Source organism: Malus domestica, chromosome 15 (assembly GCF_042453785.1).
Source record: "Malus domestica chromosome 15, GDT2T_hap1".
Lineage (NCBI taxonomy): Eukaryota > Viridiplantae > Streptophyta > Magnoliopsida > Rosales > Rosaceae > Malus > Malus domestica.
The window spans coordinates 4,704,682-4,720,169 of NC_091675.1; the positions used below are offsets into that span (position 1 = coordinate 4,704,682).

Genomic DNA, 15,488 nt, shown 5'->3' on the forward strand with positions numbered 1-15,488 from the left:
TCTTAAAGTAACTTTTTAAAAATAAAAAATTATGTAGACTATCATAATTTAATTTTATGAACATTTTAACCTAAAAATATTTAGATTCTGATAAATACTGAAAAATCACTAACCGACACTATGTGTCACATCCCCGCCTGGGCCCTCACCACATTCCGTGCTCAACTCCGCCATAGCACGATATTGTCCGCCTTAGGCCCCGACCACGCTCTCACGGTTTTGTTTCTGGGAACTCACACGAGAACTTCCCAGTGGGTCACCCATCCTGAATTGCTCTCGTGCGAACTCACTTAACTTTGAAGTTCTAAAAGAATCCGAGGCCAGTGAGCTCCCAAAAGACCTCATGCTAGGTAAAAATGAAAATATACATATAAGGCTTACATGATTAACTCCCCTGGGCGATGTGGGATGTTACAATCCACCCCCCTTAGGGGCCTAACGTCCTCGTCGGCACACTTTCGCCTAGAGATTGGCTTTGATACCAAATTGTCACATCTCGCCCCAGGCCCCCACCACATCCCGGACTTGACTCAGCCGTAGCACGATATTGTTTGCTTTGGGTCCCGACTACACCCTCACGGTTTTGTTTATGGGAACTCACATGAGAACTTCCTAGTGGGTCACCCATCCTGGGATTGCTCTCGCACGAACTTGCTTAACTTCGGAGTTCCGATGGAACCCGAAGTCAGTGAGCTCCCAAAAGGCCTCGTGCTAGGTAGAGATGAGAATATACATATAAGGTTTACAAGATCCACTCCCCTGGGGGATGTGGGATGTTACACCATACATATAAGGTTTACAAGATCCACTCCCATGGGGGATGTGGGATGTTACACCATGAAACTTGTTAAATACTATGAAAAAATATGAAACAAATGAAAGATTTTTTTAATTACTTTAGCCGTTAGATTTAAATTTGAATGGTTAATTTTATTTTTATTTTTACCGTTGAATTTCATCAAATTACATATTAACCGTTGGATTCAATGTATTTATAAATATAAAACTAAACAAAATATACATATATGGTGGGCCAACCCCACTAATTATGGGCTAAATTTGGCTTCCATTTAAGTTTTAGGTTTTATGTCACATTTTAGGTAGAAATGAAAATATACATATAAGGCTTACATGATTAACTCCCCTGGACGATGTGGGATGTTACAATCCACCCCCCTTAGGGGCCTAACGTCCTCGTCGACACACTTTCGCTTAGAGATTGGCTCTGATACCAAATTGTCACATCTCATCCCCGGCCCCCACCACATCCGGACTTGACTCAGTCGTAGCACGATATTATTTGCTTTGGGTCCCGACTACACCCTCACGGTTTTGTTTATGGGAACTCACATGAGAACTTCCTAGTGGGTCACCCATCCTGGGATTGCTCTCGCACGAACTCGCTTAACTTCGGAGTTCCGATGAAACCCGAAGTCAGTGAGCTCCCAAAAGGCCTCGTGCTAGGTAGATATGAGAATATACATATAAGGTTTACAAGATCCACTCCCCTGGGAGATGTGGGATGTTACACCATGAAACTTGTTAAATACTATGAAAAAATATGAAACAAATGAAAGATTTTTTTAATTACTTTAGCCGTTAGATTTAAATTTGAATGGTTAATTTTTTTTTTTTTTACCGTTGAATTTCATCAAATTACATATTAACCGTTGGATTCAATGTATTTATAAATATAAAACTAAACAAAATATACATATATGGTGGGCCAAACCCACTAATTATGGGCTAAATTTGGCTTCCATTTAAGTTTTAGGTTTTATGTCACATTTTAGCATTGGGTTGGGTTGAGTGTTTTTTTTTGGGGGGGGGGGGGAAATAGAAATGGAAAATTTGAGTTTAGCCTATGGTTGGAGAAGGTCTCATAGAGAACAGAGAGGGAGTTCACCCTAACGTAAGGGCATTTTCGGCCAAATACCATCATTTGTTAGCACAAAACACGGGGTTTTAAGATTTTAGGACTTTTTTTTTGGTGTTTTAAGACTTTTGGATGTTTTCGGTATTTTGTTAATTCTTTAATTAAAGTGCTATGGTTCATCATTCAATAATAAATTTTGAAGTCTATCAATTCCGGATGATTCCACTTTGCTAGTGGATTTTAGGGTAAGGCTATTTTCGGTTTTTTATGTTCAATATATCGTGTTTCGTCATAATGGATTAGTCATAATTGAGAAAGTTGAACCTCCAACCTCCTAATTGTTAATTTTGGATAGAGTTACGATGTGGTTTTGCTTACGCTGCGATGTTCGATGTTCGATGTTCAGCGCGGGAAATATTAACTGCAGTATACAGTTAGCAGCAATAATTGTTTGTCCAAAAACAAAAAAAACAAAAAGTTAGCACCAATAATTAAGTGTGGTTCCCACTTTGTACCGTTCACTCAGACATTTACAGTTGTATAAGTCTTGGTCTTGGTCTTGGTCTTGGTGAGATAATAAGTGGATCAGACATTCTTGTACCATTCACTCGGATATCCAGCTCATTCGCAAACAGAGTAGAGAATGCGGTACGTCTTTCAGATTTATTTTTAATTTGCTCCATTTTCTTGTCCCGTTTTATCTGTTTCATTAATTATTATTTTTTTGTTTATTTAATTAACCTCATCCCACTCCAAACAAGTTATTTATTAACTAGGATTCTTTCTACCTTTGATCTCTTTGATTTGTTGTTTGTATCACAAACAAGATATTACCAACAGAAAATTTAATTCCTAGATGTTCCAAACGGCAGAAATATTCCCAGATGTTCAAACAGTGGTGAACTAGTACACCAAAAAGTTTATTTTCGAACGGATCAAAGAAACAAAGTTTTCAATTTCTATTCCAAATTTCAGAATTGGAGAGGATCACAATTTTTGAATTTAGAATTTTCGGAATGTTTAGGGTTGGAGTAATCTCGAAATTTTCATGACATAACTTGAAAGTTCATATATTTTACAAGGTTTTTTAATATTCTTGAAATTTTTTCATATATGCAATTTATTGTTATATCTTGATATTTGGTATATGCTTATTTATAAATTTATTTAATTTTGTGGAATATACTTGATTTTCCTGTTTAATACATAAATATATGGTTAATATAAAAAACAATGAACAAAATGTTTCCAAAACTAACAATAAAATACAAAAGTTGATAACAAAATACATAATTTTAGTAAATAACTTTTAAAAATTAGCATATTTCAAAAAAAAAAAAACGAAAAATTTCAAATCGGTAGTTAGAAAATTTCAGATTCTCTAAATGCATTCTAACTTTCAAAAATAATCAGATTCAGATTTTAGAATTTTAATTTCAAAGTCAGAAAAGACTATTCCAACTAGCACCCTAAGTACACCACCCACTAGGTTTCTCTCTTCTATTGAGTAACGTGCTAGAAGCAACAATGATAAAGAGTTAAAGCTAGAACCATCAAGGGGTGGCTTAGTGGTTGAGGATAATTTTCAAGCCCATATTTCGCACGGTACGTTTTAAGTTCGATTCTTGATATTGGTGAATCACTCGATGATGACTAGAGGAGTCTTTCCGACTCCCAGAAGAATGGACTATTGTGACAAAGCCATCAGTTGATCCCTTTTTCTTATTTTAAAGATAAAGATGTAAACATCGAAATTTCAGTAAAATAAATGTTCACCAACACATTAAAGTTTTGACATGCCAAGGCTTACGTGACATGCGACATGTGTTTTACAAATCGTACATGTGGATGCGACTCATCAAAATCAGATGAGCCATCAAGAAGTACACGTGTCAACACTTGACGGAAAGGAATTATTTGATTTTAATTTAATTAAGTCAAATATTAATTGATGGAGCCAAATCACGAACCGGCTCACAAATTGAGTCCTGGTTCTTTTTTTTCAATTAATCAAGCCCACAATCAAGGCCAAATCTGACACACCCCAACCAAAAATGTCCACTAAGATCCCACATCGCCCAGGGGTGAAGATCCTGTAAGCCATATGTATATTCTCATTTCTACGTAGCACGAGGCCTTTTGGGAGCTCATTGGCTTCGAGTTCCATCGGAACTCCGAAGTTAAGCTAGTTCGCGCGAGAGCAATCCCATGATGGGTGACCCACTGAGAAGTTCTCTTGTGAGTTCCCATAAACAAAACTGTGAGGGCATGGTCGAGGCCCAAAACGGACAATATCATGCTACAGCGGAGTCGAGCTTGGGTTGCGGTAGGGGCTTAGCCGAGATGTAACAATTTGGTATCAGAGCCAATCCTTGGCTGGAAGTGTGCCGACGAGAACATCGGGCCCCTAAGGGGGGTGGATTGTAAGATCCCACATCACCCATGGGTGAGGATCCTGTAAGCCTTATATGTATATTCTCATCTCTACCTAGCACGAAGTCTTTTGGGAGCTAACTGGCTTCGGGTTCCATCGGAATTCCGAAGTTAAGTGAGTTCGCGCAAGAGCAATCCCATGATGGGTGACCCACTGGGAAGTTCTTGTGTGAGTTCCCAGAAACAAAACTGTGATGGCGTGATCGGGGCCCAAAACGGACAATATAGTGCTACGGTGGAGTCGAGCCTGAGATGTGGTGGAGGCCAGGGTCGGGATGTGACAAAATCTATTCGTAGGCAAAGCTTTGAGGGTCAATAAATATAAGGCTCCAAGAAAAAGAAAGGTCCATAAAATCATTCACGCCCAGACGCTGAAGCTTTGAAACTCTGAAACTCTCAAGCACTCAAACCCCTCTCATACACTTAAACACTCAAGAAAACTCGGAAAACCCTACGCGTTCTTCATCAACCTCGTGAAGAACCACCAAGCACCCCTACACGTGCTGGTTCCTCAGTTGCCAAGACTACACACCTTACATTAATCAGAGGACCAAGTTGTAAAGAGATTGTAACCCTACATTCAAATTAATACAATACAATTATTTTGTACATGTGTCCTTATTTCATTTGTTACAGGATTTTCTTGTTTACAAAAGAGTTAAATCTAGTTTTAATGAAATCCTAGAAATGATAAAGTTTTCAAAATTTATCCATACTAAGGTTGAAATGTTCTTACTAATTAAGAGAGTTTTAATTATTCATTTAAGAAAATAAGGATAGTATTGTAATTTTACCCATACTAAGGTTGAAATGTCCTTACTAATTAAGAGAGTTTTAATTATTCATTTAAGAAAATAAGGATAGTATTGTAATTTTACCACATCTAAAATTTCCTACTTATAAGCATTTTCTCACACGTATTCTCTCCTACACTAACACTCTATGCGTGTGTTGATAATGATGTACAGAACCTAAATTTAGGTTTTTATTTATATTTTTCGGTCAAGATGGTATTTTACATCTCTCGATCGGAGAGTTTTTTGGCCAATCAAAACTGCATCATGCACGTAAAGCATGTACGTATAGTTTCAACTTTCAATATGTCTAAGAAGCTAGTAGATTTGGATATATCTAAGAAGCTAGTGCTGGCTAGCTAACACCAAACAATATTGTATCATGTTTACCAATTTCTTGATTTGTATATGTTCGACAGGCATGGAGATTGTTACTGGAATTGTTGGAAAAGTTGCCGAGTATGCAATTGAACCAGCTATACACCGAGTGGGCTACCTTACTCATTGCAGAAGCAGCCTTCAGAATCTACAAACTCAAGTGAATGAATTAACTTCTGCTAGAGAGGGGGTGGAGCATAAGGTTGATGAAGCTGAAAGACAAGGTAAACGAATCGAAAGCGAGGTACAGAACTGGCTGAAACAAGTGGAAGAGATCACCGGAAAGGCAGGCGAATTGTGGAAAGATGAAGTCCAAGCAAAGATGAACTGTCTCCATGGGTTTTGTCCTAATCTTATTCTTCGTTACCAGCTAAGCAGAAAGTCAAAAAAATTGGAACAGGTTGCTGTTAAACTCTATGAAAAAAGAGACTTCACCAATTTTTCATATGATGCTCGTCCACAAGAGGTATGTGCCGTGTCTACCAAATACTACGAAGCCTTTGATTCAAGGATTTCAACTCTAAAGAACATAATGGATGAATTGAGAGCTCCCAGTACCGATCTGATTGTGGTGTATGGAATTGGCGGTGTGGGAAAAACCACACTTGTGGAAGAAGTCCTTAGGCAAGCTGTAGCAGAAAAGTTATTCACTGATGCAGTTATGGTTCGTGATGTGAAAAATCCAGACCTACAAGGAATTCAAAAAGAAATTACCAAGAAATTAGGCATGGAAGTTGGTGAAAACGAGATTATGGCTGAAAGAGCACGTCATTTATGCAGCAGGATAAAAGACAAGAAGGTTCTTGTAATTTTAGATAATATTTGGGAAAAAATCGATTTGGAGACTGTGGGACTGCCATGTCTGTCTAATTGCAAAATATTGTTGACCTCCAGAAATCTAAAATTTTTATCGTCAGAGATGCGACCCCAAAAAGAGTTTCGGCTTGAAGTTTTAAACGAAAAGGAAACTTGGAGTTTATTTGAGAAGAAGGCAGGCGACGTTGTTAAAGATCATGCTATACGGAATATAGCAATCCAAGTATCTGAAAAATGTAGAGGTTTGCCTGTTTTAGTTGTCATAGTTGCAAGCGCTTTAAAAAGTAGAAGTACTTTGTATGCATGGAATGATGCCTTGAGATGCCTAAAAGCGTTTGACGGTGAAGAGTCAACAGAAGAAGCATATTCGGCTCTGGAGTGGAGTTTCAATCAATTGGACAGTAAACTTAAGCCATTGTTCTTGCTTTGTGGAATCGTCATTGGCGTAGCCTCAGACAACTCTGCCCATTTGTCAGACGCCCGTTTGTCCGACTTGTTTAAATATGCAATGGGTTTGGGTTTGTTTAAGAACTGTCATTCATTGGAACAAGCAAGCAATGCATTGCATTCGTGGATCGAACAGCTTAAAGACTCTTGTCTATTATTAGACAATGTGGGTGATGAATTTATCAGAATGCATGATCTTGTACACAATGTTGCGATCACGATTGCATCCAAAGATCAATGCACTTTGTTTAGAACATCTGGAGGTGAGCTGAAAGAATGGCCTAATGATAGGGATTTTTTAGAAAAGTGCACAACTATCTCTTTGGCTCACTGCAATATCCCCAGACTTCCTGAAGTGTTCGAATGCCAAGAATTAGAGATGTTTATTTTGGGCTCTAATGGTGGTGACCCAATGGAAATCCCAGACACCTTTTTTAAAGGGATGATAAAACTAAAAGTTTTGGATTTAACTAAACTGGATATTGGATCACTGCCTTCATCTCTTCAGCTCCTAGAAAATCTTTGGACATTGTGCTTGGGTAGGTGCGTGTTGGGAGACATAGCTCTAGTTGGGCAGCTGACAAGATTAGAAATTCTTAGCTTTTTCCGTTCTGATCTTAAGGAGTTGCCTAAAAAAATTGGGAAATTAACTCATCTTCGGTTGTTGGATTTGAGAGGTTGCTATCAGCTTGAAGTGATTTCACCAAATGTATTATCAAGCTTGAAAAGTCTAGAAGACTTGAGAATGCACAACAGCTTCCACCGATGGGTGGCTGAAGGAGTCACCGGAGAAACTTTTGGAGCTAAGGGACTTGCCTCATCTAGCGGCATTAGCTGTACACATTCCGGATGCTAGAATTATCCCAAGGGGCTTGTTCTCTGACAAGTTGAAAAGATATGATTTATCAATTGGTGATACTCTTTACACTTATTTTCTCACAGCAAACTTCAAAGGCACCCATAGATGTGGAATACGGGACAGTATGGATGGAACCCTCAACACATTAAAGCTCAAGCTCACCACCAGGCAAGAATTGGACGATGGTCTAAAAATGCTATTGAAGAGATCTGAAGCTTTGTACTTGCCTGGGTTGGAGAACGACTTCCAATTCCAATCAGATAGTGAAGATTTTCAGCAATTGAAACACCTCTACGTTCAAAACATTGCTAAATTTACATACATCATAAATGAGAAGGTACATCGCTGGTTTCATGTTAATATTTTTTCTGTCTTTGCACTATAATTATCATCCAGAATTTTACAGAATGTGCAGTTCTGCATTTCATTATTTTTTTCCTGTCATCCTTCTATAAGTTTAAGAGGTCGCACTTGGTGCGATGGCAAGTGCCTTCGCCCATGAGCGGTAGGTCTCGGGTTCGAGACTTGGGAGCAGCCTCTCCATAAATGGGGGTAAGGCTAGCCGACATTCACCTCTCCCAGACCCTGCGTAAAGCGGGAACCTTATGCACTGGGTACGACTTTTTTTTTTATCCTTCTATAAGTTTAGAACATCGAAGTGATTAAAATAAGTCAACCAAGGAAGATAGTAACCAACATTTATGCTATTCGAAGAGTTTTCTTATATAAATATCAAAGCAAAAAAGCATTGTTTGATCTAGTGGTGTTCCCAATGTTGAAAGACATTCGATATACAAATTATTCCTTCCTCATAAAGAGAACTTTATTAGGTTAGGTATGAAATTCATCTTCAACCATATTATGGTAACTGAATTATAGGAATTTGATCTCTAAAGTTTTGGAATGCATATGACTAGTAACATTAATTGTCTTCTTCTAAACCCGAAGTGTGTACTGCAGGTTGGGTTGCCAAACTTAACGAGGTTGATTGTGTATGAATGTGGCTCAAGATTCTTATTTTCATCTTCCACGGCTAGAAGTCTAGTACAACTCAAATATCTTGAGGTAAAAAACTGCTACATGATGGAAGAGATAGTTTTAATACAAGAATATGGTGAAGAAAATGCAGCTGGCATGTTTTGTAAGCTACAACGTTTGAAGCTAACAAATCTTCAAATCCTCTCTAGATTCTGCTCAGGAAGTTATATCGAGTTTCCATCTTTGGAAAGTTTGGCAATAGTGAATTGTAATGTACTGGAGACATTCATTTGTGAACCTGGGAGTAAAAGCATTACAGTTCACAGAGAAACTAAAGAGGACTTGAAGAAGACGGTTGTACAATACTTTCTTTTTGACGACAAGGTGAAATATTGTACTATCATTTCTCTTTCATCATTATGTTTGTCTAATATATTCACTTGAATGAAAAAAGATCTAACAATTCCATAAGATGAATGTAGGTTGGGTTTCCAAAGTTGGAGAGACTCTTCATCTGTGGCTTAAATAAGTTGAAGGCAATATGGCACAACCAACATGTTCCAGGCTCTTTGTGCGGAGGAGATTATACTAAGGAAAAACATGAAGCATCTGCTCAAAATCTAGTCAAGGCAGTCATACGGAAGTGCAGCAATTTGCAATATATATTGTATTGTCCTGGAATTGAGGAAATCATTGCCGAGGTAGAGGGAGTAGAAACAACGCCCGAGTTTGTGTTCCCAAAAGTAGTATCTTTTAGATTAGAAGAGCTGCCCCAACTTAAGAGATTCTATCCGGGAATACATGCTTCCAAGTGGCCGTTACTTGAAGAATTGATAGTGCGCGGATGTGATCAATTGGACATTTTTTCTGTGGAACTTCCAAGTTTCCAGAAACATGTTCTGGGTGGTGTATCTGCTCCAATTAAACAACCTCTCTTTTTAATTGAGAAGGTAATAAAAGTACTTTCGAAGAATTTATTCAAGCAAATATGAAATTCCTCTCTTGAAAAAAAAAAAAGTAACTGGACAACCAATCTCTTACTCATTATGTTGTTTAATGTTCATTGTTGATCCATCCATAATATATGTCAGGATTCATTCCCCAAGTTAGAGAAGTTGGTCTTGGATGGCACTATGGAGATTTGTGGCGACCTACTCCCAGCTGAGGTCTTTCGCAAACTCAAATCTGTCAAGTTTCGTGCTCCATACTCTATAGTGGAGACTTCACATGAGCAAGGTAGACCTGCAGAAATTACCTTGGAAGATGTAAGTGCTCAGAAGATTCAAGGATCGGGCGGGCTAAGGCATCTTTGGAAAGAGAATTCTCCGTCGGCATGCCCGGTTTTTCCGAGCTTGGAAATTCTAAGAGTGTTGGGTTGTATCAGATTACAGGATCTAGTGACATCTGAAATATCCTTCCAGAATTTAACAACTTTGGAAGTGGTTGGTTGTCATAGATTGAAGTCATTAACAAACTATTCGGTTGCTAAAACGTTAATGCAACTGAGAGAAATGACTCTTGTGAATTGTAAAAGAATGATAAAAATAGTGGAAACGTCAGACGGAGAAGATGCAGCAGGAAATGAGATTGCTTTTAGCCGGTTGCTACATTTGAAACTTTCAAGTCTTCCGAGTTTGAAAGACTTTTGCTCTGGAAATTGCATTGTCAAATTCCCACAATTAAAAACTTTCTCTGTAAGAAATTGCCCTAAGTTGAAGATTTCCTCGGAACTGGAAAGAATACCACAACAGGAGCAATTTTATAGGTATTTTGATTTTGTTTATAGCCACATTGTTGATGGTGATGACGATGTTGAAATGGTAAGTTTTTGTTCCCAATCTTCCATTTTTTAAATTTCTTGACATGAATATTGAAATGCACGTTGTATTTTTCTTTGTGATAGGTCCCCGAAAATTCCATTTGATGTTTCCAGAGGAGCACATTTCACCGCAAGGATGTATATGGTGAGTACCATCTAAATACTCTTATTATGGTTGTTGGAGAATGGAGAATAGAGTCTCACACTGAAGCTGTAACAAGATAATGTTCACTACTAATATCACTTGCTAATATGCGGTGCGCTATATTGAGCCTAAAAAGTTTTATCAATTGTGTTACTCATATTTTCCAATTTTTGTCTGTCCAGGACATTCTTTGTTGCACCTTAAACTTTTTGTGATCGCCGTTGTTGCTTTGTCTTAATTGAGAAGAAGCTTGCAGAAGGCTTCTGCCGGTCGGGAAATGCTTGTGTGATATTCGTGAAAGCAGCAGCCTCTCCGTTCGATATTGTCCAGGTCTCCGTTTTCTGGTTTTTCCAAACTTCGAATCTGTTTGTTTTCCCGGTTTCAAACCTTGATAGCTTTGCTTGTCTGGGGAATAAGTTGTTTCACGTCTTCCTTACATTTATGCATTACATACATAATACACTGTGCTTTTAGTCAGATTCAAGCCGTTCGATTTGACCATGGATTTAAAGGAAGCACATCGACAATGTGTGCAATACATTAGTGTAATATTGTTGAATTTTTATTATGGGAGTGTTTGTGGCTAGAATTAATCTTAGCAAGCCTAAAGTTATTATGGTGTATTGGTGTGTATGACTGCCAACGAACTCGGCCTACTAAAGTCTATGATATAAATGTGATTTAATATTACAGTTTAGTGGTATTCTTCTTCATTTGTAAGTGAGAGATTTTAGGTTTGAATTTTGAGAACAGTGAGTTCGCAACCAATCTACTCTCACTTCTTTAGTTGTATTCTTTTTCACTTGTAAGGATTAAGAAACAATCGAATAGACGTAAAATCGACAGTAAGGCACGAACATTGTAGATTTGGGCTTAGTGTGCGATTTGGGTCTTCGCTTGGAAGGATATAAGAACAGTTGAAAAGATGAAAAATGGGCAACAAGGCCTAAAGATTATAAATTTAGGCAAATGTCCAATTTCCACCCATGATTCGCCATTTCAATGAGAACAATGAAGTGAACAAGACGTGGAGTTCACCTCAACGTAGGGGCATTTTTGTTTGTTGAATTCCATCATTTATTAGTCTAAAACGGAACTTTAAAATTTAGGACCTTTTCGATATTGTGTTGTTTGTTTAAATCACAGTTATACACCTATTTTTTGGTCGAGAGAGACTGTGAAGAATTTCACCATGTTCGTGGTCACAGTCAAGCCGACTCATTAGCTCGGAGCATCTAACTCTAAACGTCCCATATTTTTTTTGTTTATTGGAGAGCCTCAGTTCGCGTTTCTTACCACTGAGTCATTTGCTATGGTTGTGTGGATTAATTTATTGGATGCGAACCTCAGTGGCATAGACTAAGCAAAAGCAGGACATCATGGTACCAATATTTAGATAATAATTATCCTTTTGCCTTTCTCCCAGAATCACACCAACACGTTGCTCAAGAAGAACATACACACCCACACCCCAATGATCGCATTAAGTCCAATATTCCAATATATAAACACACCCTGCAACGAGATTGGCGCATCGTATTCTTGCTTAATCATCGCATTAACAAATTACGAACCAAAATAGAAGTGATTTTTCTCAGCGTATAACAGTTGCAATGCTCGTGTATCAATCACTTACGTACGTGTAATATTATACTTTTATGATATATCAATTATACTAGTGTTATTTGTATTATACTACTTATTACGCGTGAGTCTGTAATAGTACTCCAACATTTCTTGTCAAGTACAAACCAAATTCTTGAAGCTTGTGAAATTTGTGACAACGTTTTGAGCAAAGAAAACAATTTTCTTTAATAATAATTAACACCAAATTCTTGAGTACTGCAAAATCACTTTTTTTTTTTTTTTTTTCATTTTATCTTTGTTAGAAATAAGAAGAAAAAAACTCACGTGATGTGCTTTTTTCGCTCATAATGTCACGGTACCAGGGATTCCCGTGGTGTGATTGGAACCAGTGATGGTTTTGATGTCGTTTTGTAACTTTTCTGCAAATGGTTTCTGACACTTTGATCTGAGAGCCTGAGAGTCTCCGCCCTTTCCAGTTCTCCCCCTTTGCAGCTTTCTTTCTGGGAGTTCTCACTTCCACCTTCTCTATCCCTATAATTTTTGGATGAAATGCCTTCAATTATTGTTTTGTTTACTAGCTAGATGCTCAACAAACAAATTTAGAAGTTGGTTTGTTAGTAGTGGAAAAGTGGGAGTATTGGATGGCTAGTGGTTTAGGCTAGTCAACTTTCTTTGTGTAAGTTAGACAAGTTATGCAAGTTACGCAAGTTAGGCTAGTGGTTTAGGCTAGTCAACTTTCTTTGTGTAAGTTAGGCAAGTTAGGTAAGTTAGGCAAGTTAGACTTTTGTCTTTTTTAAGTTACGTAAGTTAGGCAAGTTAGGTAAGTTAGGCAAGTTAGGCTTTTGTCTTTTTTAAGTTAGGCCAGTTAGGCAAGTTACGTAAGTTAAGCAAGTTATGCAAGTTACGTAAGTTAGGGTTATGTCTTCTTTCTTTCCCTATATATATGTTTCATCTTGTAATTGTTTCTTCATGGAATACACATCAAAAATTCTACAGTTGGGGTTTAGTATGTATAATAAATAAATATTGAGCGACCCCATCATCATTTCTCCTATACAGGAGGCACCCCACCACCTCTCATTTTCCTGTAAACCGTTTCAATAACATGTCCTGGGAGGAGAATGGCCACCGCGTGGTGCGCACCCTTCATCTTGTTGTTCATGGCGTTCATTGCCTTCATGGTGTCCATAAACTTGGTCATTTCGTACAAGCTGTTTCCACCGCTCCCTCCCAATTTCCTGTTTATCGCCGGTGATTGGAGGAAGGAGGGCTCGGTGAGTCCAGTCAAAGACTATTTATTTAATTTTTTTTTTTTTGTTAATACGAAAATAATTCTGGTTTTATTTGTTTGTTAATGATTAATCATTGATGTTTGTCTTGTTGCGTGTTCATAATCCGTTTAGACTTTTGGGTTTGCTTGATGATAGAGCAAAGGTGTGTGATTAGGGAGTCGTTGACTTTGCTAATCTGATTGTTTGTTGCTTAAGCAAAGGTGTTTAACCTAAATCAACCTTCGACTGTTCACTTAAAACAGCTGATGGTCGCTGATAATTTCGTAATCCAAAGTTTCAGGCATAGATTTTGCAGTTTCCATGTTTCCAGGAGTTACCTTGTATTTTGAGACCACACATGTGAACATAATTCCAATTTTTTGTGTTGTAAAAATGAAAAATGGATAAAAATATCTTCCTATTTTCGTGGTAGGAAAAAGAACAGGTAAAAATATCTGACAAGAATCTCAGCTCCATTGAAGTAAAAGGGTCCTCTTATCAGGCTCTCTTTGTAATTCATTGGCTTTTGATATAAATTATCCGAAAAAGTAGATAGTTTTGAATTCAACTAGTACTCAATTGGACCAGCGTATCATAATTATCGGAGAAATAATTAGTTGATGCATTTGCTCTAACCTTACCATGTGTCCCTGGCAAGTGATTTGTAGGTTCAGATACTGTCATGACCAAATATTTGCATATGAATTATGTTAATTTACTCTTGGAATAATTTTGAGGGGTAATCGGTTGAGTCTCTGATTGTATTTCGTTTGTCGCCCGTTAAGTCATGTTACATTGTTTTGCTTTCGTGTTGAAACAGAGCAAGGGCAATCCTAAGAGCAACTCCACCGGGAACAAAATGTCCCAGCCCTCAGTCCAAAAAACAAGCCAGCCCTCAGTGAATTTGCTCCAGCCCACAAAATGTCCCAGCCCCCAGCCCATGCCAGGCAACAGGCCAGCCCATTTCGGACAGACCCAGAGGCCGGCCTATTGGCTGGCGCGTGCAGCAGAATCGCGCATGTGCGCGAGTAGCAGACAGGGTTGCAGGCGGCGGGGCCCGCTTGTCAGCCCACTTGTGTTCACCCGGAATAGGGCTACGTGGCCCTCCTCAGTGCCGTTGGATTTCCAACGGCTATTTTTTGTAGACCGTTGGATTTCCAACAGTAAAAAAAATTTAAATTTGACTTTTAAAAAGGACCGTCCGATCACAGATCAACGGTCCACGTTAATGAACTAAATTAAAATTTATTAAAAAATACAGAAAAATTATTAAAAAATACAGAAAAGTTTTAAAAAAAAGAAAAAAATTCTATAAATACCTAACCCTCATCTTCCACCTTACACCACATTTCAATATTTTCTACACTTTCTACCAAAGCTTTCATATACTTTTTGTGTGAAAAAAAATACCAAAAAGCTTGTGGTTGAAGAATAAAGTGTATTTGATGAGTTTATGTAATTTCATTTTAGTGTGTTTTTTTTTATAGTTTATTTGATGAGTATGTAATTTTATTACTATTCACTCCAGTCTATTACTGTTCACTTGAGTGGATAAATGCGCTGGGTGCTGGCGCAAAGTCCTTAGGGGTGGAATTGCTCTAATGAGAGGAAGGAGTAGTGGAGGTCTGTATTACATCGCAAATAGTCGAATAAGCAGCATGGTGTTTCTAATCCAAAAGCATTTCTTGGGCAAATCATGAAGGCTTTCTTGTGGCACCACAGATTAGGACATCGCAGAAATGCTATGTTACATAGAATGTTGTCTCATTCTAAAGTTGTGTATAAATCAGATATAAAAGAAACACCATTAGTGTAATGTTGTCTCATTCTAAAGTTACATTAGTGTAATGTTGTTGAATTTTTATTATGGGAGTATTTGTGGCTAGAATTAATCTTAGCAAGCCTAAAGTTATTATGGTGTATTGGTGTGTATGACTGCCAATGAACTCGGCCTACTAAAGTTTATGATATAAATGTGATTTAATATTATAGTTTAATGATATTCTTCTTTATTTGTAAGTAAAAGATTTTATATTTGAATTTTAAGAATTGTAAGTTCGCAACCAATCTACTCTTACTTCTTTA

At 37.7% G+C, this 15,488-nt stretch overlaps 1 protein-coding gene and 1 long non-coding RNA gene across 4 annotated transcripts; both read left to right on the plus strand.

Moving 5' to 3' along the window:
* The first annotated feature begins 2,286 nt into the window (after window positions 1-2,286).
* Window positions 2,287-11,242, plus strand: LOC103431285 (uncharacterized). Of its 3 annotated transcripts, none has more exons than XM_029094255.2 (7): window positions 2,287-2,524; window positions 5,523-7,940; window positions 8,564-8,965; window positions 9,064-9,531; window positions 9,673-10,401; window positions 10,485-10,545; window positions 10,728-11,242. In XM_029094255.2, exons 2-6 carry the CDS (start codon window positions 7,728-7,730, stop codon window positions 10,503-10,505), a joined length of 1,833 nt encoding a protein of 610 aa, XP_028950088.2. In that variant the 5' UTR covers window positions 2,287-2,524; window positions 5,523-7,727; the 3' UTR covers window positions 10,506-10,545; window positions 10,728-11,242. The 3 variants fall into 3 exon arrangements, 2 of the variants coding, with proteins under 2 accessions (XP_028950088.2, XP_070670787.1); XR_011576704.1 differs by having other exon boundaries at window positions 2,397-2,524; window positions 9,673-10,346; XM_070814686.1 differs by having other exon boundaries at window positions 2,447-2,524; window positions 9,673-10,346.
* Window positions 11,243-13,101: 1,859 nt separating this feature from the next.
* LOC139192504 (uncharacterized) lies at window positions 13,102-14,344 on the plus strand. Its single transcript, XR_011576705.1, has 2 exons — window positions 13,102-13,406; window positions 14,224-14,344. It is a non-coding gene; the product is annotated as an uncharacterized lncRNA (long non-coding RNA).
* The last annotated feature ends 1,144 nt before the right edge of the window (window positions 14,345-15,488 follow it).

Excerpts from the sequence above, each read along its gene's own strand:
- LOC103431285 (XM_070814686.1), top strand. The coding sequence starts at position 7,728 with ATGGATGGAACCCTCAACACATTAAAGCTCAAGCTCACCACCAGGCAA. Across the intron at positions 7,941-8,563 it reads CATACATCATAAATGAGAAG|GTTGGGTTGCCAAACTTAAC; the intron begins GTACATCGCTGG and ends TGTGTACTGCAG. Across the intron at positions 10,347-10,484 it reads CAACAGGAGCAATTTTATAG|GTCCCCGAAAATTCCATTTG; the intron begins GTATTTTGATTT and ends TCTTTGTGATAG.